Below are 27,177 nucleotides of genomic sequence, written 5' to 3'. Positions count from 1 at the left end.
GCAGGATATTTTGATTTTTAAAACTATAAGAAGTTTTAAACAGCTTTTTTTCTTCCTTTATTCAGAAGACCGCTCTTCTTTTATTCATGCAGATCACAGTTAATTATAAAATCAGGAATTTTCTGTATTTTTAAAAATGAGAAAAACAGGCACATGACAGTTCATGACATTTTATATCTGCACTTTTTGAAATTTATAAGATCTCAGGAAGAACACATCTCATCTTATATTGAAAAAATGTGTCGTCTGCTTAACGTTAACAATGTGAAATTTCAGCATTCTCTTTTCTTTTCTTTTTTTTTTCCCCCGATCAATGAATGCTTCTGTTATCAGCTATTCTGATATATATATATCAATTTTTATAAATTTCTGATATCTATGTATAAATTTTTATATGGTACGTTAACCTTGTCGGATCGCCTGTGTTTCTCGATTTAAGGAATTCAGTGTTCTCCAATAATGTTACATTCAAAACGGGAGAAAAAATGGGAAAGTCCAAAAGAAGCATTAAGCAAACTTTTGGCGAATCTCTTTGCCGATACAGGTATTGATATGCCTAATGATGTGCCATCTAAATGGGAGAAGCATGGAGATCTAATTCTTCTTCCTAGTTCAAGTTTTCAGCATCCCATATGGGCAAATTTTGGTATGTATTCTGGCCCAAGTAATTTCTGAATAATAATTTTTTCATTATAATCCTTTAATTAAAATACAATTTTCGCAAGCAGCTTCTATTTTATATTGCAGTTTTTCTCAAGGTGAACAGAACAACTTTTGTATTTACAGTTAACTGTTACTTAGAAAAAAATTAATTAAAATTACTTTTTTACTTTTAAACTCACTTCTTAACTTCACTTGGTTCCGCTATATATATATATATACATGTATATAAAACACACACACTAAAACTACTAACAAAACACTCTGATAAGCAAAATTTAACTCTCTCGTGATAATCAAAATCTTATTCTCTTAACTCTTTAAGTTTTGGAGGAATACAACACAGAACTGTTAAAAACAACAGAGAAAGATAAATCTCACATTAAAGAAGTGTAATCACCAATTCAAATAAATTAAGTAAGGCTATCATATAGTCACAAAACACTCAAAATTAAATTTTTTGCTACCGCAATACAGTGGCGTAGTGACAGGGGGGCAAGGGGGTGCACGATGCCCCTGGCGCTGCTCGCAGAGGGGTGCCAAATTGTCTCCAAACAAGATTTTCCGGAAAATTTCAGTTTTTATTTTGATTGATTTCTGGAAAATGTATTTAAAATTAATAATTATTGTAATATAATTAATTATTTATTTTCTTGATAAAACTATAGCTATAAAAATCTTTGATATGCATTTTACTTTTTAACATCAACTTGGCGATTCCATTATTCAGTGAACAGTGTAATGCATCTGAAATTGTTATGTGATAACCACATTCCGCCAAAGTTTCAAGCCTGTTTTCCTCACAGCCGCACCGTCGACAGATATTCCACCACAGCAAATCACTGTGTTGCTGTTAGTGTGTTTATGAGAGACCGAAGAATGCATGGGAATCTTTTCCAAGTGCAGAAATTGTTATTGTTGACTTTTAGTTTAAAAATACCAGTGCTTCAATTCCGTTCGCACGAAGACAGCCAAGCTAGGCTTATTTAGTATTCTCATTTACTTTTATTTCTGTCCTTACTACCATTTTTCAAGGGGTAAAGCGGTTTAAATATTATTTTCCAATTAATCTCAATCTCGCTGCTAAAAGTGTCAGCCATGTTTGTTTAGTAAGCGTGAATTATACTATTACAAAGATATAATAACGTACCTTATATAATAACGTACCTTTATATTATGTTATACTCCGCAACTCTTTATGAGTATTTGTCCTTGTTTGCAAGTTATCTTTGTAATAGTATAATTAATTGGAATTCTGTCTAAAGTAGTTGTATTATTGTTTAACAAATAATTATCATAATGTGAATTTAGTACTTAGCTAACATTCAGTTTCTGCATCAGTTGAAAGCCTACCTTCACCCAAACTATCTTTTATGCATTATAACGTTTTATTATTATACGCTAGTTGATTATTGAAATATAAGAAGTGTTATTTTATGTAGCATATGCAATATATTCTAGTCTTGAAACAGCCTACAAAAGATTTTTTAGTTCAAATACTTTATAACAATGGAAAATCAAAGGGATTATTAATACCAGAGGCTTATAAATCCTTTTAAACACTATTTAACCTAAGCTCCCCAATTTTCTGTTTCAAGTTTAGAGCCCCCAAATTTCCGCAGTAACTAGCTTGTAAGGATTAAGTTAATTTTATTAATAGATAAATTTTGAGTTAAACTTTCCTATTCTTAACTTCAACTTACCACTTCCGGCCGAACATAGTTTTAGAATCACGTCTGAATACTAATGAGGAAGAGTGGTATATAACCGAGAAATTTTACTGTCTGAGAGAGATATATACCAGACATTCTGGTTAGCACGCGTCCACCTTTTTAGGCTACTCTCTCTTAAGCTATTGTTACACTCGGCTGTACTTTAGGCCCTTGATAGCTTCGCAGTCAATTAGCGTTAAGGGCCAACTCCGTTAGAATCTTGATAGCTTCTGCTATATCTCTTTAGTTAAGATTAGTTTAGTTTAATTCTCAGTTTCATTCAAGCTCAAATGTCGGCTTTTTTGTACAACTCCAAGATGGAGTTCTGTTAAATCTTATTTGAATAATAAAGAGTTCTTTTCCCCTTCTATCTTGTTGTTTCCTGTCACACGAACTGAAGCGATTATTCGCTTATCAACTCTTAAGATTCTTCACTTTCAACGTTAACTTAGCATTACACAGTGGAGAATCCTACAAACTTTATACAAAAATGCAACTCCCATTTCCCTATCACCAGTGCTGGATTTACGTATAAGTTACACAAACTATAGTTTAGGGCCCTCCAAAAATTTAAAATATAGTATAACAGAATTATAAAAGGCCCCAGTTTTCAAATAGCTTAGGGCTTCATCAAGTTTAAATCCAGCCCTGCCTATCACTAATAGTTGCAGAGATTTTCCATTTTTAATTGTATGTAATTGCCTTTAATGACTTTTTATTTCTTTAATAACTTCTCTTCCTGCAACTGTCACAAATTATTTTTTATTTAGACCATGTCAATGCCAATAAAAAAACATAGCGGTTCTCAGAATCGGAAAAGAAAACTAGAGCAAGAAAAAGAAGTTCAGAACTCCAAAATAAGAATGGAATTATATTTAATAAACAAATCGCAAAAACAAAAACCAGAAGTTAAGAAGGATAGAGAACTAAAATCAGATTCGAATTGTATTTCTGTTGCTGCTAAACGTATGCGATAACACATCACAACAAATAAAATACTCTAAAGATGATGAAGTTGGGGGCCCAAGTATATTAGAAGTCCCAAATCCATGTCCATACCTAATAAGTACAGAAAATGCAACAGAAACCCTCACTGCAATTCCGAACGTTCTGGAATTCAAAGATGTTACTTATTTAAAATTTTCTAATAATCGTCCAATAATGTCGAGCCATCTTTGCACCAAAATGATTATTCGTGGATCCGACATATTTCAAAACAAATCCAGTCTAAATGCAATAGCAACATCAGCTAATCATCTAATGCCAAAATCTTGGTTTTATCAAATCGGTAAAGAAGAAGAAGAAGGAACTGAAAGAAACCGATCTTGGTTATTATATTCACCAAAAAATAATGCACCATACTGCTTTTGTTGTTTAGTGTTTGTTACATCAAACTCTGCTACACAGTCATCTTTCACAACAGCATCTGGTTTTAATAAATGGACGAAAAAAGATAAATTGATTAGCCACGAAAAAAGTCAAATTCATTGAAAATCATTTACAACATGGAAAGAAGATTAGTTAATAAAACGAGAATCGATGAATCATTAGAAACAAATATACAGTCTGAAAAACTGTATTGTATAGTCTGAAAAACTGTATAGTCTGAAATGAAACCTGTATACCTGAAATGAAAATGCATGAACTGTATAGTCTGAAAAAGAACTGTATCTAATGCAGTACTTAAATTGCGCTGGTGCTTCTCAATTTTTAAGATAAATTACAATTTTAGCCGGAGTGCACCAGAGCCCTAAATAAGATGAGCTGCGGTACTTCTTTTTATAAAACTGAATCACAATTTAAAGGGAACAAAATTTAGAATTCCTAATGTTTTAGTTTAACAATAAGCAGACCTTGCAATACTCTATTTCCCTAGAAATACGAACTCATGAGAACATGAGACATTCAAGTAAAGTCTTCTCACTCGCGGAAACCTTTCCCTTTAAGAAAAGCAATAAATTTGGGGGAGTTTGTTTAGGAACGCCTAAATATCTCGCCATGCCATTGTAACTAGTGTATTGTTATCGATGCTTACAGTTAGTTATCCTCGCAGAAAGGAAAATTTGTGTTCTTAAATGTGTGTTAAGTGACAGCGAGTACAATAAGAGCGAAATACTGCTCAAGCACGTCCTATACATTGTCTTCCCACAGTATCCACTAATGGGGTGGAAGGGTAACCAGCAACTTAACATTTAGGAGTCCGATTTAAGACTCATTTACCCCTGACACCCATCTGCTTGATGGCTATAATTATATCAACAGAGAGCCGCAGTCAAAGAGAACATTCTCTCTCACCAAGATTACCCTCATTTTTTGTTTCCACCCACTCATACCCTTATTCTGTTTTGCCCTGGAATTTTCATCAGCTATACTTCAAGTATATTTAATTTTTGTGATGATAAAAGAACTCCCCTCCGTACGATTAGAACTTAAATTGGGCCGGAACCCACCGAATTTCGGTTCCGGTGCTTCTTAGTGTTTGTAATAAATTATAATTCTAGCCGTAATGCACCAGAGCCCTGAATAAGAAGGCTGCAGCACTTCTTTTATGTAGTTAAATAACAATTTCAGTAGAAATTTTATCTTGAAAATTTTATTTTAACAATAAAATTACTATATTAAATTTCAATTTATCTCTTTGCATTTTATTTAATTTTTATTAGTTAATTACTTCACTCTTTAATTATTTCAATAAATAATAATTAATTATATAATCGTTATCAATTAAATTATAATTAATTAATTATCTAATAATTATCAAGTAAATTATAATTAATTAATATAACAATTAATAACCGTTAATTAAATAGGTATTAATTAATTTAATAATAATTAACTATTTAATTTTAAATTTATTAATGAGTTTAATAGTCATTTTATTTATTTATTTACTCGTGTTCCTCTCTGCTGACGGTCTTCCATAGGGCTCCGGCACTTCTAATCTTAGAAATTAATCCCTGATCTAATGGCGAAATATATTGCAACGGATATATTAGCTTGTATGAAGTATCTGATTATACAAATTCTTCCTCTACGTGGTCATGTTGAAAATCTAGCGCTTCAAGACGGTACAAATATCGGAAACTTATTATCTTTGCTTAAACTTGTAGCTCAGTTTTATCCACTGCTAACTACTCATCTAAAAAATATCACAGAAACGCCAAGAGCTGTCTCATATTTATCACCAAACATCCAAAATGAATTTATTCATCTTTGGCATCCATAATTCGAAATCAACTAATAAGTGACATCAAAAGAAATAAATATTACAGACTTTTATTTGATTCGACTCCTGATATTACTCATTGAGAACAAATGTTGCAAGTCTTTAGGTATGAAGATATTGATTTTACCAACAGAAAAGTTTCCATCAAAGAATCTTTTTTAGGATTTATTGAAATACATGCTAAAGATGCAGCCTCAATTGAAAATACAATTTTAGAAAAATTAAATTTTGATCAGATTTCATTAACAAATTGTAGACCACAGTGTTATGTGATCTACAATTTTCACTTTGTGTTCACACAGTGTAATTGTAGATCACAGTAATGCTGCCGTGATGTCAGGTCTCATATCTGGCGTTCAACAAAGAATTATGAAAAAAAAAAAAAATAAGAAAGCATTATTTGTAAATTATGATAACCACTCATTAAATTTAGTAGGAGTCATTGCAGCTAAACAAAATCCAATCGTTATAACATGCTTTGGAATAATTGAAAACATATATCTTATTTCCTCACGTTCAACATTACGATGGGAATTATTAAAAAATGCTTTAAAGAAAACTGTTAAACGTGAATCGGAAACACGATGGAGCATCAAAGCAGAAGCGGCTAGCGGTATTGTTGGAGGACTGGAAGAATTAGTAGAACTATTAGAAAAATTAGCAGAGGATAGTACTACTACTAGTGACACCAGAAGTGAAGCTGAACTTTTATTGCAAAATATGCTGAATTTTAGTTTCATAACTTTTGTCCATTTCTGGCATAAAATCTTGAGGAGAATTGATCGTGTGCAGCTTAGGTTACAAGATCCCAAAATGAATTTTAGAGAAGCGTTCCATGATTTTGAGTCATTAGCGACTGAACTTGCAGAAATTTGAGACAAGATTTGTAAAGAGGCAATAGAAAAGGCTAAGTATCTTTGTGAAAAATGGGGTATTGATACAACAATCCACGTTAGAAGACGCTGAAAAATGCCGAAAAATACCGAAGAATTCTCTAGAGACGTTGGCCTATCCGCAGTGAAATTTCTCGCGTTATGGTCCGATGGTCTGCAGAAGGAAATAAATAAGCGATTTACACGACTAAGTGATCTTAATTCCAAATTTGGATTTTTACTGGACGTTGAATACTTATTAAACAAGGGTTAATGTTGATAACTTGAAAATAATTGTAAAAATTTGGGTGAATTTTATAATACAGATTTTAATGGAACAGAACTCTATGTCGAAATATGTGATTGCAAGATGTTACTTCACAGTAGAAAAGAAATTGAACTTAAAACTCCATTACAGCTTTTTACCTTTATAATATCGTATGGAGAAAATGTTTTTCTAAACCTGAGAGTCGCTGTACAAATACTCCTTACTATTTCAGTACCATTTGCTAGCTGTGAACGTTCGTTCAGTAAATTAAAATTAATTTTAACACATCTACGATCAACGATGGGACAAGATTGCCTAAGTGACCTAGCATTTTTAAGTGTAAAAAGAGAAAAATTTGAAATGATCAATTTTGATGAAGTAATTGACAAATTTGCTTCATCCAAGGCAAGAAAAATATATACATACTAATTAATTGTATTCATTTATTATAATATAATATTATATTATTATTAAATATAACTAACCTTATATATATTAACTTTTAAATTACAGTAATTTTAAATTGTTTGAAAATTGTACATTTTTTTTAATTAAATAAGTATGTAAAATAAATAACATCTTTAACTTATTCTAGATAACTATATGTCCGATTTTTCTACTGACAGACAGATTTCGAATCCAATTCCAGTCTTGGTTTTTAACAAGATTCTTTTGTCTCAAATTTAAAGCCTAACCTGAGCCTGTGTCCCTATATATCTCGAAAAACTGTACGGTATTTTACTACTTGCAGTGACTATTCGTAATATATTATAGAATATTTTAAGCTAGGTACTGTGATCTTTTATTTTTTTATATTCTTATTAAGAGTATATTCTATATATTACATAACTATATGTTTTCCGTGGGGGCACCAGAAAGATATCGTGCCCCGGCCGCCAGTTATGCTAGCTACGCCACTGCCACAACAAGATTTACCCTGGTTTTAAACAAGGAATGACAATGCTTTCTGTAAGGATCACATGGGTGACCTACAGTAGACCACAAGATAAAAATTCAAATGAAACATATAATAATTAAATTAATAAACACATTTATTAAATATTCCAAACATTTTAAATTAAGATAGCTGGCCAGACTACCCCTACAAAACATAATCTTAAAACTGGCTCATAATTTCTCATCTGTTCACATATCTTTCATTATGAGTATGAATCTTACAAATCATTAATTAAAAATTCAATTTAGAATATGGAACAATTTATCTTCAGACATTTAATAAACCACTAAATTACTTAATATAATACAGAATAACATTACTTCAGTGAAACTTTCTTTTAGAAATACTTATTTTCCCTCTAATTAATTCAAATTATAACTCCTGACAATTAAACATTAATAAAAATAAAAATCACTTTCTCAGCTATAAATTGAGTAACAACAAATATTCATATTTTCATCTACATAAAAATGATAGCTCAAGCTTTAGAATTTAATATTTCCAAAATCCTAAAGATTAATTATTAAAAGAAAAGCAAAAATTAAAAATTAAAAAAAAAAAAAAAAAAAAAAAAAAAAAAACTTGCAGCTTTGGAAACACATTAGTCCATAAAAGTATCTTGTCTGCTTAGCACAGATGGTTTAGATCCTCTTAAAAATGGTTCTCGAACGATTACGTCTTGACTGCTCATTCAAACCTCGAGACGAATAAGGTAAACTTTAGGAGAAATACTCGTTCTTTCATTTCTTCGGTGGCATCTTAGCAGATGAAGTAAATGCCTTCAAGAAATTCGAAGATCTTCCTTAAGATGTTCACATCATTACTCTAAATAAATGTCCCTACGGTGTTCACACAAATTTGAAAAGTTTGTGCTGACTAAGTGGATAATGGCAGGCAAACAGTCAAGTGGAGAAGATGCCAGTCCATAATCTCAGCACTAATCTGCATCTTCAGCGTGAACCTTCGGAATTATAACTGGAAAAGAAGCCACTTCCTTTTTCCATATTTTCATCAGTAAATCTGTATCTCTTTCAACAATAAATCTGTCCACAATGACGAAATAGAAAACAATATGCAGGAGGATAGGAATAATAATAATAAAAAAAAAAAACTTCGCCACCGTCTATCGCAATGAGAGCCTGCATGAGCTCGGACAGGTCCCCGCAGCCAGAACCAAGGGGACATGGTAATATCTTTTTTGCAAACTGTGGTCGACACCCGAAGGGGTTGCCACAATTTTTCTCTGCTCCCTCTCAGAGATGGTCAAGTCTAACTCCAAAAAAACTCACAAAATTCTCTGCTATCCCTCAGAAGAGTTAGTAAGGACTCAAAAAAAAAAAAAAAAAATCTGCTATCGCTCCTCTGCCTCTCGTGCAACGATTTAAGAAACCTCGGTTGACACTTAAAATTTGGAATGCCTCTAATTCACTATTTGCTCAAACATTAATAAATTAAAAAATGAGCCAATCTTAAACAAAACTTGAACTTCCTCTAGCCAACTAAAATAGAGGTGATAAACAACGACCAAAATTCAAAGAAAGTCAATCCCCTCTACAAGATGACATACCCTTTCATGTGCAAACCAGAAAGATATTTTCCAACCCATTAACTCTGTCAAATATCACCGCCCTTTAGAACTATTCACCTCCGAAAGAGTAAAACACGTGTTGAACCTCGAAAGAAAAGAGGAAATTGCAACTGGGCAGTCCGACCCCTGACCCCCCAAAAGAAGCTGCCTCTTGAGAAATGGAAGTAAGAACCCGCCTTTAACTGTATCAAACTCTTCAGCTAAATTTTAAAAAGAGCTTTGCTGTAATGGAACAAAAAGTTTAAACAATACTAAATATTATACATTAATTCTTAAATAAGAACATTACAAATTCCTTATTCACAGTAAATTAATATAATCACTAAGAATTCCCTTTTCATAGTCAAATAATGCTTAATAAATGTACACACACACAAAAAAAAAAAAATAATAATACATAACACAGCTCATTTTCTAATGTCATTTAGAAGCCAAAGTAAAAAGGTGCTTCATTAAATGGTCAATCAGAGCTGGATTAACCATTAAGCAATATAAGCACATACTTAGGGCATCAAAGAAAAAAGGCACCATAAGAAGTTCCTTAGGAATTCAGGATGGGGGGGGCATGACAAAAATTTCCCATTACCAATTTTACTGTGGAATATATGGTGCAGGTTAACCAAGACCAAGAGATAATGAATGGGAAAAAAGCAGGCATAAATTTATGTGGGGTTACAAAAACCTTTTAAGAGCTTAGAGCAGGGGTGGCCAACGTGTGGCTCGCAAGCCTGATATGCCTCTCGTAGGCAATTTGTGCGGCTTGTGCATATAAAATATATGTATGAAATATGGTAAACTAAAACTATTCAGTGTCCAAAAAGAAGTAATTAATTAGTTTAGACTTTTTTACAAAGTTATCATGGATTTTTTCTGTTTAAAACCTCCTACACTACTTCTATAATGATGTAAATATGAACTTGTAGCTTTTAGAAAATCTAGATGCGGCTTTCGAACATTCCTGAATTCAAACGTGCGGCTCTTACTGACATGAAATTTTACCAACCCTGGCTTAGAGTCTGTAAAAGTCTTCATCTGGTCCTGTGTTCAATGTAAATGTTACTGTAAAGTCAGCAAAAAGTGAGTTTTAACTATACAGTTCCATTATAGCTTTAATAATCAAGAAGTTGAACATGCATGTAAGTTATATGTGCTTCGAATTTTAGTTATTTGTGATAAATGATGTAACAAATAATAATAAAAAAAATTCTTAGCAAAAAAGGTTGCATTTAGATTAAATCGCATTAAAGATTTAATTGCAGTTATTTCTGGTTGATACAGTTCTTTATTTTTTCATAGCTTTCTTGAAATAAACACATATAACTAAACTGGACAAAATGTATGCACATATATAGGTAGCTGCATGCATATTTTTCACATATTGACAACAATGCAACTGGAGTGAGGCGGCAAATCATATGTTAGTTGGATAGATGCAGATACATGAGAATCCGTCGTGTTTTTTTATTTAGAGTTAGGTTGATTAAGATAACATTACTCAAAGGCTATTTGCCTGTGGGAAAAGATGCTTTTATGGGGCATGAAAATTGGATTGTATCCATGTTACATATGAAGACAGCTAGTAAAAGCATCCATACAGCCACCCCTTTGGCGGGATTCAAACACAGGCAGAATTACTAGTGTTCAGTGACTTTACTACTAGGCTGCTGGTGGGCTGCTACTACTCGGCTGCTGGTGGGCTGCTACTACTCGGCTGCTGGTGGGCTGCTTTTTAATGAGAAGAGTAATGTTATGTTATTGGTGTTTGATTAAGAATTGTGAAGTTAATCTATTTCTTAGTAGAAGAATGCATCATTTTATTACTTTATTTTATAAAAATTTCAGTTTGCTCAGGGAAAGTGCTAGGCTTTTGCTGTTCAGTGCAAACTCTTTGACTCCTATATTCTAAAATTTTTGCTTCCCTCAAATTCCTCATATCTAGTGTGGTTGCATTAGCCTTTCATTTGAGTATATTTTGATAAAGAATTTTACTTTTATTTTTATCATTACGTAGAAAAGTGTATGTATCATATGCATTATATAAAAATCATATGATAGGTATTAATTTTGAAGTGGTACATTTCAGAAATATTTATTACAAGCATTTTCCTGTTTTTAGGACAGAAAAGGAAAATAACTAAATTAAAAAGGAGACTTAAGGGTCTAACAAATAAAAGGTTAATTTTATCATACATATGTAATATAGCGAACAGTGTAAATTTATAGCTTGCTGTTTAATCAGTATGGTAATCAGTATATAGTGTTTTCATTCTAAAAGGTCACAATTTTAAGCCTAAGGAAAATATAGGCATTTGTGAGCAGTGTCTTTGTAGAATAAAAGCATTAAAATCCAGAACAGGTATTCTCAAGCTTTTTTGAATCATGCACGCCTTTCAGCATTAGTAAAAAAAATCATTCCTCTTCCATTCCAAAATTGAAAAAATACATAAACATTTATTTAATTTTAATGTGCTTACAAATTAAACAAGCAAAATATAGAAAATGTTAATAAATATGAAAGCTTGAATAAAAATAGTTATTTTATATTCATAAAATAAAACCAAATACTTAACAGGCAATTTAAAGGCTAACCACATTTTCTTTCTGAAGCTATGGAATTCCCACCTACCCCTGGTCTAGAAGTTTTGTTGAGAAGCTGACAGCAAGTCAAAAGAGATACTGCACCCTTGTGTGATATTACCTACAGTGTTCTTGATTAAATCTACAGCTAGGTTTTATGTTATGATTTTGTATAAATGTTAGGATATTTATAAAATTATTTACTATCATATGTGTGAATCAGAGAGATTCCATATTAAAAGTCATACATTATAACTTTTTTTTTACTTAGTTCTCAATTTGATTATGGCTCACTATATTCTGTCATATTACAGTCAGTTATTCGGTGGCCGCAGGCCACGAGGCTTGGGTTCCTGGGCCGAAGCCCTATCCCAGATTAATAAATAGCCTAACGTATAAGTAGCATATCTGTAATGCCTGACTCATGTTCATTACTTCTGTCTTCGAGATTATTATACACATAATCTGCCCCTCATTTTATCATTACAGTACAAAGTCCATAATACAGACGTCCATTATCCGGAATGATCTATAATCTGGACCTCAAAGCCACAAACTTATGCATGCATGTAAAGCATTTATGCATGCGCTTTTAATGCGCACGTCCGCTATGCATGCGCGTAAAGCGTTTACCCATGCGCAATTCCGATAGTGAAGAAAGTGACAGAGAGGTTATTGAAAACGAAAAAATTTCGATTGACAAGTTAGTTGGTATTCTCAACACAGGAATTACAGGACTTGAACAATGGAATTTTGTAACTGAACAAAAAATTATGTCTGTTTATAGAATTAAAGAGAAAGTATTAGCACAAAAAACGAAGCAACTTAAACAACTTACATTGAAAGAAATGTTTAATAAAGTACACAAATAAATATTAAGCTTTTTTTTTTGTAAATTTTGATACCCTTTAGATCATAATTGCTCTTTATTTCATAAATTACGGTTTCATATTTGTAATTGTATAATTTCTGCATGCCATCTTACCAGATTTAAATTGATGATCTATAATCCGGAAAAACCCTAATCCAGAATCACTGAAGTCCTGATGAGTCCGGATTATGGACTTTGCACTGTAATAGGAACATTGCTCTGCAATTTTGTTATTAATTATTGATTTTCTTATATATTGTATCACACTATTAATGGCTCAGTATTGTAAAGGGTTAGTAAAAAGTAGTCATCATTTTAATTAATTAATTCAGTAATTGAAAGTACTAATAATATATTCTTTATATCCTAGAAATCAAATGCTTTAATTTCTGTATATGATACAGTTACCTCAGGTTTAAAAAAAAAAAAAAAAAAACCTATTTTGATATGTATGGGTATCTGTATATATGTGTGTATATATATGTAAAATGTTGTATGATCTTAAATTCACTTAGTTCGAAAACAAGTTTTTCTAATACTTGTGCAGTAGCTGCAAAGTAAGATAATAATAATTTATTTACTAAAGAAATATTGATTATATTATCTCCTAATATAAATTTAGTAGAATCAAAAAAGTGTGAACCCATATGTAGGAAGTTTAATTCTGAAAATTGTGTTTTAAAGTAACTTGAATGTAAATTATTAAAAATGTTTTACAGGTACTTGAATTAAATCATGAATAACAAAATTTCAAACTTTGAAAAAGAAATTAAATTAAAAAGCAAGTAATTATTACTATTGATCAGAAATTAGTTGGCTTTTCAAGGGGAACAAACCAACTTCTGTTCAATGAACAATAATTAATAAATACGAAAGTGTTTCGTCTTTTACTCAAGTAAGAATGGTTATGCCAAACTAGCAAATTAAATTAGGCCAAATAGTTCCGTGAAGTGATGTGATTTAGAACCAAAACAGAGTACCAAAGAACTCATTCTGAATTAAGCATTTTCGCTAATACAAATTTTGAGTAAAAAGCAGTTTATGTAGTAAAATTTATAAAATACTTGAGTAAATGTCCCCCCGACACCTTCGCTTTTATGCATGTTAACTCAAAACTATTTGTATAAAAATTAAACAGTGTTAATCTATATCGATCTATCTATATATATATGTTACTGTGAAAGACCAAAAGGATAGCATTCACTGAGTCACTTTGGTGTATGTTTGAAATATTTGCCTAATAACCTTATTTCTCATTTACATCTGCAAATGCTGACATTCACCATGCACTGATAATGAATGTTGAATAAAAATATTTTTATTATGTTTTTATTAGAACATAGTATGATATATGCCAAGATAGGAAAGAACTTAAGTAGCAACACATGTACATAAACCATTGAATGTAAATTAAACAGTACATTCTGAATGAGAAAAGAAAATGATACTAATAATAAACTTAATTGTGTGACTAATATTATACAGTCTTATTTATTGCAACAACAAATGGTGATGGTCTGAATGTATAAGAATGTAACCAAATATTTTATCTTTCATCCATATATTTGGAAATATCAACATTCTCTGGTGAATGTCGATATTCCCCAGTTTTAGTCTTTCACGATAACATATATATCTATTGATACTGTAAGTAAATATTTTGCTATCTTTCCAGGAAACAGCCTTTGGGATGTAGTTTCAGCTGCATTAAAATGTAACAAAATTGCTAGAAAATATAAAGTACAAAATAATGATTTCAGAAGTCCACAGGCTGATCTTCTAAAAGGCTCTGATGGCTGGGTTACTCATGTAGACAATAAGATAAAGTATACATTATTTAATTTTTTTTAATGTGCTATGTTTGTGTAGATGTATACAGTACAAAGTTTGAGATTTGAAATTGTTGGGACTTCAGAAATTCTTGAAATTTCCATATTTTAGATTATCAGAGTAAATCTAATAAGACGGCATGTAGATAAGGCAAATTAGAACTTCATTGATAGTTTACATCAGAAAAATGCTAACACCTTAACAGGGTAAGCACCAGAGCTGGTGTGGTTGCATCAGGAGCATAAAGTTTTAAATTTAGGGAAGCAATGAGCAACGAAAGTTAGGGATATCAAAATTTTTATAATTTAGGAAAGTCACTGGGCAGCAAAATGGACAGCAGTAGCCTTGCCTGCTTTACAACCACTCAAGGGCATAAAAGTGCCACCTCATTGAACCAAAGTGTGATCGTGGTCAATATCAATATAGTTTCAATCAATGTAGTGTTATTAGCTATGGTGCAACATCCTAGCCAGCAAGCGTTTGAAGGCGATTTGCAGAAATCTCAATAATCAGGAGAAAAGTCACATTTATGGCACACTTGTTTCTTTTTGTGGACCATACCTAGATTTTTAAGGAAGAGATTTTATTATCATTTTATTTATTATTTTTAGGCTGATATCCAAAGTTCTGGATATCAATTGTCCCAATTTCAGATTTTGTATTGTATATTATTTTAATATGTTTATATATAATTTAATGTAAAGTAGAACATTACATAAGAGGTTGCAAATGCTATTTTTTTTTTTTTTTTTTGCTTTATTAATGCTCTTTTTTATAAGTTATTATTGACCACCCAGAGGGTATAGTGGTTAGGGAAGCCAGCTGAAGGGCCCCAGTTCGAATCCCAGAGAAAGCATGGATGTAAATTGTCTGTTCCCTCATAGGAGGTAGATGGTGGCTGCCTATTGCCATAATAAAATGGTCACCACTTATGGCCTTAGGACTAATGTTATATACTGTGTACATGGTTTAGAATCATTTGATTTTGTGCGTATATATGTATATATACAATATAAAGTCCATAATCCGGATTCTTCGGGACTTTGGCGATTCCGGATTAGGGTTTTTTCCAGATTATAGATCATCAGTTTAAATCTGGTAAGATGACATGCAGAAATTATACTTTTAAAAATATGAAACCGTAATTTATGAAATAAAAAGCAATTATGATCCAAAGGGTATAAAATTTTACAAAAAAAGGTTTAATATTTATTTGTTTACTTCATTAAACATTTCTTTCAACGCGCACATGCATAAAGCATATGTGCGTAATGTATGCGCATTCTCTACATGCATGCGTAAAGTTTGTGGCTTTGAGGTCTGGATTATAGATCATTCCAGATAATGGACGTCCGGATTACGGACTTTGTACTGTATATATATATATATATATATATATGTAAGATATAAAAAAGTATGATAGCTGTGCTAAGAAATGATTGGCAACCTCAAAATTGACTATTCTAAATTTTATGTTCTCCCCCTAAGTTCATCTGTTCTCCCACATCTTTCCAAATTACATAACGCTGCTTTCAGAAGGGAACTAAAACCTAAAATTAACCAATTGCAGCTTAGCTATACATATGCACCTGTACTAGTATAAGTACTGCTTTGTGAACAATTATGTCATTCCTTTTTCTACTTTTGCCATCTAAACATCTCTGCCCTGCTATGGTTTTCTGTCTAAGATGCTTATGTTGTACTTTTAAAACCCACGTAAATAAAAATAATTATATTCAGCTATGACCAAAAAGTATATTGTCTACTATGAAATGATTTGATATACGTGGAAATAAAGATTGTGATACTTCAAGCTCAGTTTTGTTGGCAGCATCATCATGCCTTCACCCTCAGCCGCTATGACTGCATTAAAATATCATGTATATATGTATGTATATATATGTATGTATGTATATATATGTATGTATGTATAGATGTGTATGTATGTATAGATAGGTAACATAGATTGGTATAGATAGGTATGTATGTATGTATAGGTAATAAGTAGTAAATTAGAAAAAAATCTGAGACCTAGTTGGTCATATATATATATATATATGTATATGTTGTATGAACTTAAATCCATTTAGTGCGAATACAAGTTATTATTACTTGCGCAATTGCTGCAAAGTTAGTTAATAATAATTTATTTCCTAAACCGTATTGATTAATTGATTATATTATCTCCTAAGTTTGTGTGTGTATGTATACATATATACACCATGCATGTGATTTTATATACATGAGTGTTTGTATATATGTGTATATATATATATATATATATATATGTATGGTGTGTGTGTGTGTGTGATAAAATCAAACTCGGAAGTAATGACTAGCAGGAATTTTGATGGTGTAGAAGTGTTGATCCATAATGAATAGGAAATTGGAGAAGGCAGATTAAATCTTCATTTTTTATTTCAGCAAATATGTTGTGGCCACAGTCAAGTTGGCACATTAATTGTGCCTATTCCAAAAAGCTTACATTTTAGATAAGTTGCATAATTGTAAGTCCAGCTAGGCCAAAGCCTTGGAAGCAAGTGCATTATGTTCAGGGTGAAATCTTAATTTAGACTAGGTTAGTTTTGGTTTTCAATGCATTTTGATTGGATTGATATTGCTGTAAAGTTGCTATTGGCTGTTTGAGTTTTAGTTTCATTTGCATCATCAGAATTATGTAAGAGTTGTATAACTTGGATTAGTCTCGAAAGGATGTAGTGTTAATAGAGGTTACTATTTTTAGAATACAGAAGGGAAATTTATGTTGATAATTTAATTTTTCAAATATTCTTTATTTTTCTTACATGTATATGTATATTTTAATGGTGAACCCATAATAAGTATTTTATTCAAAAATAATTTTTTACTGAGTGTAGTTTGCCTTTTCTTTCAGGTACACATATGATGTTACAAAATGCATGTTTAGTGCTGGAAATATATCCGAGAAACTTCGTATATCAAACTTTTCTTGTGAAGGTGAAACTATAGTAGATTTATATGCTGGTTAGTATGAAATTTAAATGTAAAATGGATTCATAATTACAGTATAAGAAATATTGAAATTTTGATCTTTTAACATAGAGCCCAAATGTTCAGAACTTCATTTTATGAAAATTAATATATTTTAAGATAATTTTAATCTATGCATTCTGTTAAATTACTTGTCCCTTGGAATTATTATGCAAACAGATTTTGTCATAAATAAAAATAAAAAAAAAAAAAAAAAAAAAAGGATTTTCTCTTACTAATCAAATGTATGGATTATGATAAGTATAATTTTAAGGAGAAAAAATAAGTAATTATTTGCCTTGGCTGCAGCAGTTTTCAAGCTCTAAGATCAGTACATTTGGGTCTAGTATAAATTAAACATATTATTAATTAAAAAAGAAATGCATTTTTAATTTATTATTGCTTTTGAGAGAAACTTAGTTGCTACACTGGAAATAAGCACCCTAGGTGAATGCCTGTGTTGTGTATGCGTTGAGCCAACCCTGGTAATTATTATATCTCATTTTATCAACATAGGACAAAATACAGTCTTAGTGTAATCTATTTCATTTACATCTTTTATTGAAGTGAAAATATTTACATTTTTTTCCCTGCAAATTAAGATCTAGAACTTGAAATGTGTTAGATTTTTTTTATTGTTATATTCTTGTTTGAATATAAAATTTTATAGATTTGTATTAACAAGAAATAATTTTTGACGCTGTTAATGGTATTTTCAACTAGCAATTTTCATTCATTTTTTAGAATTTATTGGGTCTCTGAGTAGAATTTTTAAGTTGCTAAAAATTGTTGTTTAATTTCATATCAAAATGATAAAGTTTAGCATTAACAAAACTATGTTCTTGAGAAGTGAGTAAATATGACTTTTTCATAATATAAAATATTAAGGAAAAGAACAAAAATAAGGAATTGCTTTAACAGCAATTTCATGATAGAAATAAATGGAATTGATGCAAAAAAACTGGTTTGGGTAGCAGAAATTTATCTGAATTTTTATTGGATTAAAAAAACTGCTTTTAAAAAATTTCTGAAATTAAAAAATTTTTCTTTGATGACTATTTGAATGTTATTAAAACATTTTTTCTCTAGTTGTACTTCCAGATATTATTTACTTGTAATGTTTGTTTTATTTGCAAAATTTAAGCAGTTATAATTGTAATGTATAATTGACTTAACAGTGTATATAATGTTTTTTAAAACAGTAAACATTATTTTCTTGTTTTTGCATTCAACAAATATTTGGAAATTTATTCATGTTTGAAACTTATTTCTAACATTCTTTCAAAAGTACAGATTTTGAAGCATTTTATTATTTTAGTTTAGCAGTATGTATTTGTATTTAGCAGTTAATTTTTATATATCACAATCAGGACTGGATTTACGCACAAGCTACACAAGCTATAGCTTAGCCCCCCCCAAATTTAAATATAGTGTAAATAGGATTAAAATATATTATAACAGATTTATAAAGGGCTAAATGTCTCAAATAATTTAGGGCCTTATTAAGTCTGAATCTGGCTTTGATCACAATGTATGAAAAATTTACATTCAAATCAATTTAACAGAAATCCTTCTTTATTAAACATTTCTTTCAGTGTCAGTTTAACTTACTTCACGTAATTTCTTGTTGAGTTACAAAGTTCCATTATTTAAGTTCTGTAATTGCCAAGTTCAGAACTCCCATTAAATTGCCAACTGATATTTTTTTATTCTCAGTAACCTCTTTGACTTTTTTCCATTGTCTGTAGCAGTACTTTTTGCATTTAGAACTATGCCACAGATTTCAACTAGTGTCAGATTTTAGCATAGCTTAATGCTTCTCTAGCATCTGCTATACACTACTGGCAATGTGTCATGACACTAGAAACTAAAGACAAGATATTCCACTAAACTTTGTCTTGCTTTTTTGCTTGTGAAAGTGCTTGTAAAGAAGTATAATTTAGTTACTTATTATAATTAGATCAATTTCTGAATATGATTAAGGCTTAACTAAATCTTGAATGCACATACATTCCCATATGTACTTTTAAGGCTTATTTAAATAATAAATTTGTTATTTTTCATTCAAACCAGATTGAATGTAATCTTTTGGTTTTTGAGTATCATTTACAAAATCTAAATGTTTGTATAGGGAAAAGCATTTCTGTTAAATTTCTTCTCGTCAATATAATCAATGCTTCACAGCAAAGCTGGCTGAAGTCAGTAATCATAGCCAAGCATAATGTCAACATGAAAGGTTAGCATGCTCTTTGGTATTCAGTTAGTAGTACAGTCAAAAGTCTTTAATCCGGACTCGTCGGGACTTCAGCGATTCTGGATTATCGATTTTTCCGGATTATAGATCATCAGTTTAAATCTGGTAAGATGACATGCAGAAATTATAAAATTAAAAATATGAAACTGTAATTTATAAAATAATGAGCAATTATGATCTAAAGGGTATCAAAATTTGCAAAAAAAAAAGCTTAATATTTATTTGTTTACTTTATCTTTATTACATTTCTTTCAACGTGCGCATGCGTAAAGCATACATTACGCATAGCCGAAATTAGAAAAGTGCAACCAGAAAACTATTTGATTTGTATTCGTGATATTTATAATGACGAGGAATTTGATTTAAATGATATCAAAGACGGAGTACATCGAGATGAAATACTACATTTAATAAGGAATTATAAGCCGAATAAAATAAAAACATCTGCCCTGAAGATAACGATAGTGCTGACAGATCAACTTCCAGTTCATTGCGCGTCGCGACGTTCCCCCCCTTTCCCCGCGCAGAGCAGCGTGAAATTGATAAACAGATTTCGAAACGGTTAGATAAACAAAGTATATGCCTTTATCCATTTTTTGTAGCAATTCCACTTTTTGTTTGATGGACATCGAATCATACTTTCGTTTTGTAGATCCTTTGGGAGCTCCAGTATAGGAAATTCTATTTGACATAATCGAAAGTTCAAGCTTACTTTTATAAAATTGCTATTACAGTCTGCAAAAAATAATAAGCCAGATACAATTCGAAGATTAAGGAACAACGCAATCATCAACATTAACTTAAATAGATAATTTTAGCTTATACTGTCCGTTATACATTAAACGCGCACGCGAAAACGTATTCTGTGCTTGCGCAGATGCATATGCGCAGTCGTAAAGGTCTTGTGTGCACGTGTAAACACTTATGCGCATGCTTCAACGCGGCGCATGAGCAGAAAGATTTTAGCTTTGAGGTCCGGATTATGGGCGTCTGAATTAACGACTTATGACTGTACAATTTATTATGGTGTTATTTATCAAATGTTCCATCCTTGAAATCCGAAGTGATTTCTCTTTTTTTAAATGAAGGCATTTTCAATAACGGCTTGAAGAACTGTCCAAGTGGTCTTCTCTGATCTTAAATTTTTCAGTTCACGATTGGCTGGGGGCCAACAATGTTGAGTATTGATGGTTTAGTCTTAGATTAAGTTTTTGAAGTTTTCCTTCTTGTCTTCTATGAATCTAATTAAGCAATTAAATTTAATTTATCATATTTGCATGAAGTTGAATAACTCTTTAATGAATATGGTATGCTCATGTTAATGGTATGCTTTCTTAAAAACATGAGCTACTAGGAAATTTGAATGAAATAAAATAAATATAAATAAATAAACATTCCGGTTTGCTGTGTTTTAAACCAAAACCAAGACACTTTTAATCAAAACATTCATTTGGCCATAAAACTACTTTTGCATTTTTTTAAATACTTTATATCTCTTTGTATAGCTTGCTAGGTTATAAGTTCTATTTTAAATTATATTTTATAACTGGAACAGAAAAATATTGTTTTCAATATTTTTGAAACCTAAACTTCCTTAGATTTTTTTTCCTAAGAAAATAACTCATTTTTATTGTAGCAGCATTGAGCTGTTGTAAAAAAATAACATATATTTAAAAATAAAAGGATTTTATCATTACAACAGAATGACAAATCTGTATCGTTTGAAATAAAAATAAATTTTAATTGGAATGCAATGGGGAATGTTAACAACTCATATATAGTTGTCTATTTTTTTATGTATTTTGAATAAAAGTTTTTTAATGGCAGTCTTTCACTGTTTTTTCAATACAACATTTGTATTTTTAAGAAATGAACATTTTTTTTAATAATAGCCTTATCATGACTTTTTTTCCATACTTTGACTAAAGAGCATTTGTTGTTCTATATAATGCTTAGCTATTACAGTCAAAAGTCCTTAATTCGGACACCCATAATCCGGACCTCAAAAGCTACAAACTTTCTGCGCATACGTCGCGTTGACGCATGCGCAGAAAGTTACTTTACAGCAGAAAGTGCCTTTACGGCTGCGAATATGCATGTGCGCATGCGCATAATACGTTTACGCATGCGCGTTTAATATATAACGCACGGTATAAGCTAAGGTAAAATTATCTAATTCAAGCAGATTGCGTTGTTCCTTAATCTTCGAATTGGATCCGGCTTATTATTTTTTGCAGAATGTTAGAGCAATTTTATAAAAGTAAGCTTGAACTTTCGATTATGTCAAATAGAATTTACGATATATATTTACTAATATGTAAAGGATCTACAAAGCGAAAGTATGTTTCGAAGTCCATTAAACAAAAAGTGGAATTGCTGCAAAAAAATGGATAAAGGCATATCCTTCGTTTCTCTAACCATTCCGAAATCTGTTTATCAATTTCACGCTGCTCTGCGGCGGGGGGGGGGGGGACGCCGCGGCGCGCAATGAATTGGAAGTTGATCTGTGAGCACTATCCTTATCTTCAGGGCAGATGTTTTGATTTTATTTGGTTTATAATTCCTTACTAAATGTAGTATTTCATCTCGATGTACTCCGTCTTTGATATGATTTAAATCAAATTCCTCATCATTATAATTCGCTTCCAATAGTGAAAAAAGTGACACAGAGGTTATTGAAAACGAAAAAATTTCGATTGACAAATTAGTCGGTATTCTCGACACAGCAATTATAGGACTTGAACAGCGGAACTTTGTAACTGAAGAAGAAATTATGTCCGTTTATAGAATTAAAGAGAAAGTATTATCACATAAAACGAAGCAACTTAAACAACTTACATTGAAAGGAATGTTTAATAAAGTAAACAAATAAATATTAAGCTTTTTTTTTTTTGTAAATTTTGATACCCTAATTTAGATCATAATTGTTCTTTATTTCATAAAATACGGTTTCATATTTTTAATTTTATAATTTCTGCATGCCATCTTATCAGATTTAAACTGATGATCTATAATCTGGAAAAATCGATAATATGGAATCGCCGAAGTCCCGATGAGTCCGGATTAACGACTTTTGACTGTATACACAAAAGTATATAATATTTCTCATATTTCATACTTTGCCTAAAAAGCCCAGGCATTCTATAAAATGCTAGGTATTCTAAGGCATTTTATAGAAACTTTCTGGTACTTTCTGGTAACACATATAAAAGAGAGTATCTTTTTAACGTTAACTCACATATTAGGTTTCAATGAAACAATTAGCAGTCTAAATTGCTTTAAAATATTACAGGTTTAGTGAATAACATGCAGGTAATGTGAAATGAAGACATTAGTTTTACAGAATTAATGATATGGTACAGTCAAAAGTCGTTAATTCGGACACCCATAATCCGGAATGATCTATAATCTGGACCTCAAAGCTAAAAACTTTCTGCGCATGCGCTGCGTTGACACATGCGCATAGGCGTTTACGCGTGCGCGCGCATATGCGTGTGCGCAAGTGCAGAATACGTTTTCGCGTGCGCGTTTAACGTATAACGGACTGTATAAGCTTAAATTATACAATTATCTATTTCAGTTAATGTTGATGCTTGCGTTATTCCTTAATCTTCGAATTGGATGCAGCTTATTATTTTTTGCAGACTGTAAGAGCAATTTTATAAAAGTAAACTTGAACTTTCGATTATGTCAATTTCCGATTCTGAAGCTCCCAAAGGATCTACAAAACGAAAGTATGTCTCGATGTCCGTCAAACAAAAAGTGGAATTGCTGCAAAAAATGGATAAAGACATGAAGAAGGTGACAGAGAGGTTAGTGAAAACGAAAAAATTTCGATTGACAAGTTAGTCGGTATTCTCGGCACGGCAATTACGGGACTTGAACAGCGGAGCTTTTTAACAAGAAATTATGTCTGTTTATAGAATTAAAGAGAAAGTATTATCACATAAAACGAAACAACTTACATTGAAAGAAATGTTTAATAAAGTAAACAAATAAATATTAAGCTTCTTTTTTTGTAAATTTTGATACCCTTTAGATCATAATTGTTCTTTATTTCCTAAAATACGTTTCATATTTTTAATTTTAGAATTTGTGCATGCCATCTTACGAGATTTAAACTGATGATCTATAATCCGGAAAAATCGATAATCCGGAATCGCCGAAGTCCCGACGAGTCCGGATTAACGACTTTTGACTGTATATATTTAATTGGCAAAAATAATTGTCATACCTTTCAACAAATAATTTTCATATCTCAGAATTAATTAAGGAGTAGAAAAAAAATACTGCAGTGGGATATTAACTGAAAAAAGAAGCTATGTTGTGTTTTAATGAATATGCAAGGAAGAGTTAATATGAAAAGAGAAATTATAAGAATGGAATTTTCAATTGAATTTTGTTAACAAAGGGCTTTAATAATGAATTTTTTGCATTGCTAAAAACCTGTAATTACTTACTTATAATGATTTTTATTTTATTATTATGGAAATTAACAGTTCTTACCTTATATTTCTGACTCTTTTAACAGTTTTGGGTCATTAGATGCTGATGAAAATCATGTTTTTGGAACATGTTTTGAAAATTGTGTTTATTTCAGGTATCGGCTATTTCACTCTACCATTTTTAATCCATGCAAAAGCAGCTGTAGTTCATGCCTGTGAATGGAATCCATATGCTGTTGAAGCATTAGAAAAGAACCTTATAATAAATGGAGTGCAAAAAAAATGTGTGATCCATTTTGGAGATAACAGAGAGGTTTCTGAATTCTTATTTACATTTCCATTTAAATGCTGCGTTTTTAAAATTTACTGCATATTTTATGCATGAAAAGTGTTTTATTGTTTAATGTCTTTCCTTATTGTATTTTATATGTGATGAACAACAGCTCAATTTGACAACAAGAACAAAAAGAATGTATTAAATAGAGTTTTTTATTGCTGATCGGATATTTTATTTTTTCCATGGAGTGACATCTATAATACATAAAATTTTTAAGTGCCAGTAATTTTATCTTTGATTAGTACAAACTATATGGATTTTCTGTATCTAATAAATGAATTTTTTTTCCAACCTTTAACTTAATTTTCCTGAATCTTCTATAGAAATTGCAAGTCAGTTCAATAGTATATGACAATATTTTACAATAGCATGTAAAATATTTAAAAGTGAACTTATATGAGCATGAATAAATAAATCACTGTACAAAGACTGAATTTGTGTTCTTACCTTATTGCTAGAAAGTACAAAGTACCTCTAAGTGCTCCTTTCTAGTATAAATGCACTATTACCATTGTTTCTTCCACTTTTGGAATGCTGCCTGCTGGAAATCACTTTTTTTTTTTTTTTTTTTTTTTTGTTGGTGTGTTGTACTCTCAGTGTTTTTTCTGAATTTCTTCTATTGGACTGGAAACAATATCCTTTCAGAGTCGTTTTGAGTTTGGTAAAGAGAACAAGAAAATGGGTTTTTTAATTTTAGATTTATTATAATTTTGTTTATTATTAAAAAATAGTATTCATACAATTATCATTTTGTTCCAAAACTCCTTAGAAAACCCAAGTAGTGGCTTGCATTAGAAAAATATCAAGCTAAGAAGTGTATTACTGACTATAAAAACTATTTATAGCTGTTTTAATAAAAATATGCAAAAAGTATGTGTAAGTAAAATTTTAAGAGATGTGGTATGTTACATATGCTTTCAGTAATAATTTAATAAGAAATGAGAAAAAAAAGGTTTGATTTAAAATGAAGTTTCGATTTTACAAGTATAATTTAGTTCTTGATTTTAATTTCATTAAAAAGGAGCTCAGTCTATTTTGAAGAACAAAACAGTCTTCTTTTAGAAATAACAAAACTACTCTGGTCTAGTCATTAAAATTCTGGAAATGTGGCATAATGTAAAACAGAAGCAAATTCCAGTTTATGAATTGAGATCTATGTGAGGAATGGAAATGGATTGTATTGTTGTGCTAAGTTTAGTATTTGCAGATATATTCTCAGTAAGGTCCTCTGTAATTATGCAGAAATCGAAGACCCAAGTTCATGCGTTCTTCTTTTTAGACATTGTTTGTTATATATGACATCTTCTGGTAATGAATGATAAAAGAGAATGTCCTGTACTAAGATAAACAAAAAGGGGGGATTTTTAATAAGAAAATTAATACAGTTCTTCCCTTCTTGATTTTAAGCTGGATGTTTATCATATCGACTTGCTGTAAACATTTTTTTCTGTCTACTTAGTGTTTATGGTCAGAATGAAGAAGTGCCAATTCAAACTACCTAAAATGCCTGCTTGAATAATTTCATAAATGATAAAGAATTGCCAAAATTGCATTGTAACGCAGTTACACGGATTCTGTTTTTTACTGTAACGAAGTTCAAGTATTACTGTCTTCATACAACTGTCTGAAATTTTCAGCAAATGAATAAAAATAAATCAGTAAAATAAAACAAAATGACGCTCATCTTTATGTTATATATATATCTATACCCATAATCTTCTTGCTCTATATTCTGTTGACTAATGGTAAAATCTTTTGCACAGAAATTTCACATATTCATTTGTATTCATGTTGTTATGATTTTATTCAACTAACAGATAATATTAATTTAAAAAGCATAATGGGGTAGAAGTCAAATGAGCTAAAATTAGTGTTATTTATGTATGGCATTACCAAATGAAGTATGTACTCAAAATGTAATTTACTTTTGATCTTTTACGCAAAATGAAATCTTAACTGAAGAATGTAATTGCTTTTCTTAACAAATTGAATTTTTAATATTATTTATAGTTTCGCAAGTGTATGAGTAGTTAAAAATGAATTCTCAACAGCAATAAGTCATTTGAATATTACGATTACTGCTTGTGCAGGAATTTTTTTAAATTCACTTAATTCCTTCACTTGTAATTTATTTATTTATTTATTTTTGTACATGTATTTCTTGAAAAGAATTCATAAATTCTTTATAGGTTTGCCCTGAAAAAGTGGCTGATAGAATAAATCTAGGACTTATACCTTCTTCAGAAAGAGGATGGCCAACTGCTGCCAGAGCTTTAAAACCTAGTGGAGGAATTCTGCATGTTCACGGTAACGTCACTTCTAATCTGGGTAATACGCTACAACCCATCAAAAGTCCCAAAGAAGGAAACTTCTTAAAACCAGAATGGGTAAAGTGGTCTGAAAGTGTTTGTTCAACATTCCAAAATATTTTTCTTGATATATATGAAACAGACTGGAATGTTAAAGTACTAAATATCACCAGAATAAAGTCGTATGCTCCACATATTGATCATCTCGTGGCTGATATAAAGTGTACACCACAGAATGTGAAATAAAGACTTTTTTTATAA

General features: G+C 30.8%; 1 protein-coding gene across 1 annotated transcript; it reads left to right on the top strand.

Moving 5' to 3' along the window:
- Positions 1-218: 218 nt before the first annotated feature.
- On the top strand, positions 219-27,177 carry LOC118197138 (tRNA wybutosine-synthesizing protein 2 homolog). Its single transcript, XM_035368639.2, has 5 exons — positions 219-646; positions 14,408-14,558; positions 17,456-17,565; positions 24,426-24,583; positions 26,797-27,177. The coding sequence occupies exons 1-5, from the start codon at positions 460-462 to the stop codon at positions 27,160-27,162; spliced, it is 972 nt and encodes a 323-aa protein (XP_035224530.2). The 5' UTR covers positions 219-459; the 3' UTR covers positions 27,163-27,177.

Source organism: Stegodyphus dumicola, chromosome 6 (genome assembly GCF_044657685.1).
Source record: "Stegodyphus dumicola isolate Sdum_Otavi_A_Nest chromosome 6, ASM4465768v1".
Classification (NCBI taxonomy): Eukaryota; Metazoa; Arthropoda; class Arachnida; order Araneae; family Eresidae; genus Stegodyphus; species Stegodyphus dumicola.
This window is presented reverse-complemented; position numbering and strand designations above follow the sequence as displayed.

What these genes read in the sequence shown, in the direction of transcription:
- LOC118197138 (XM_035368639.2), top strand. Translation starts at nt 460, where the DNA reads ATGTTACATTCAAAACGGGAGAAAAAATGGGAAAGTCCAAAAGAAGCA. An exon ending in CATGTAGACAATAAGATAAA is followed by an intron (nt 14,559 to 17,455) that starts GTATACATTATT and finishes CTTTTCTTTCAG; the next exon opens with GTACACATATGATGTTACAA. An exon ending in TATAGTAGATTTATATGCTG is followed by an intron (nt 17,566 to 24,425) that starts GTTAGTATGAAA and finishes TGTTTATTTCAG; the next exon opens with GTATCGGCTATTTCACTCTA.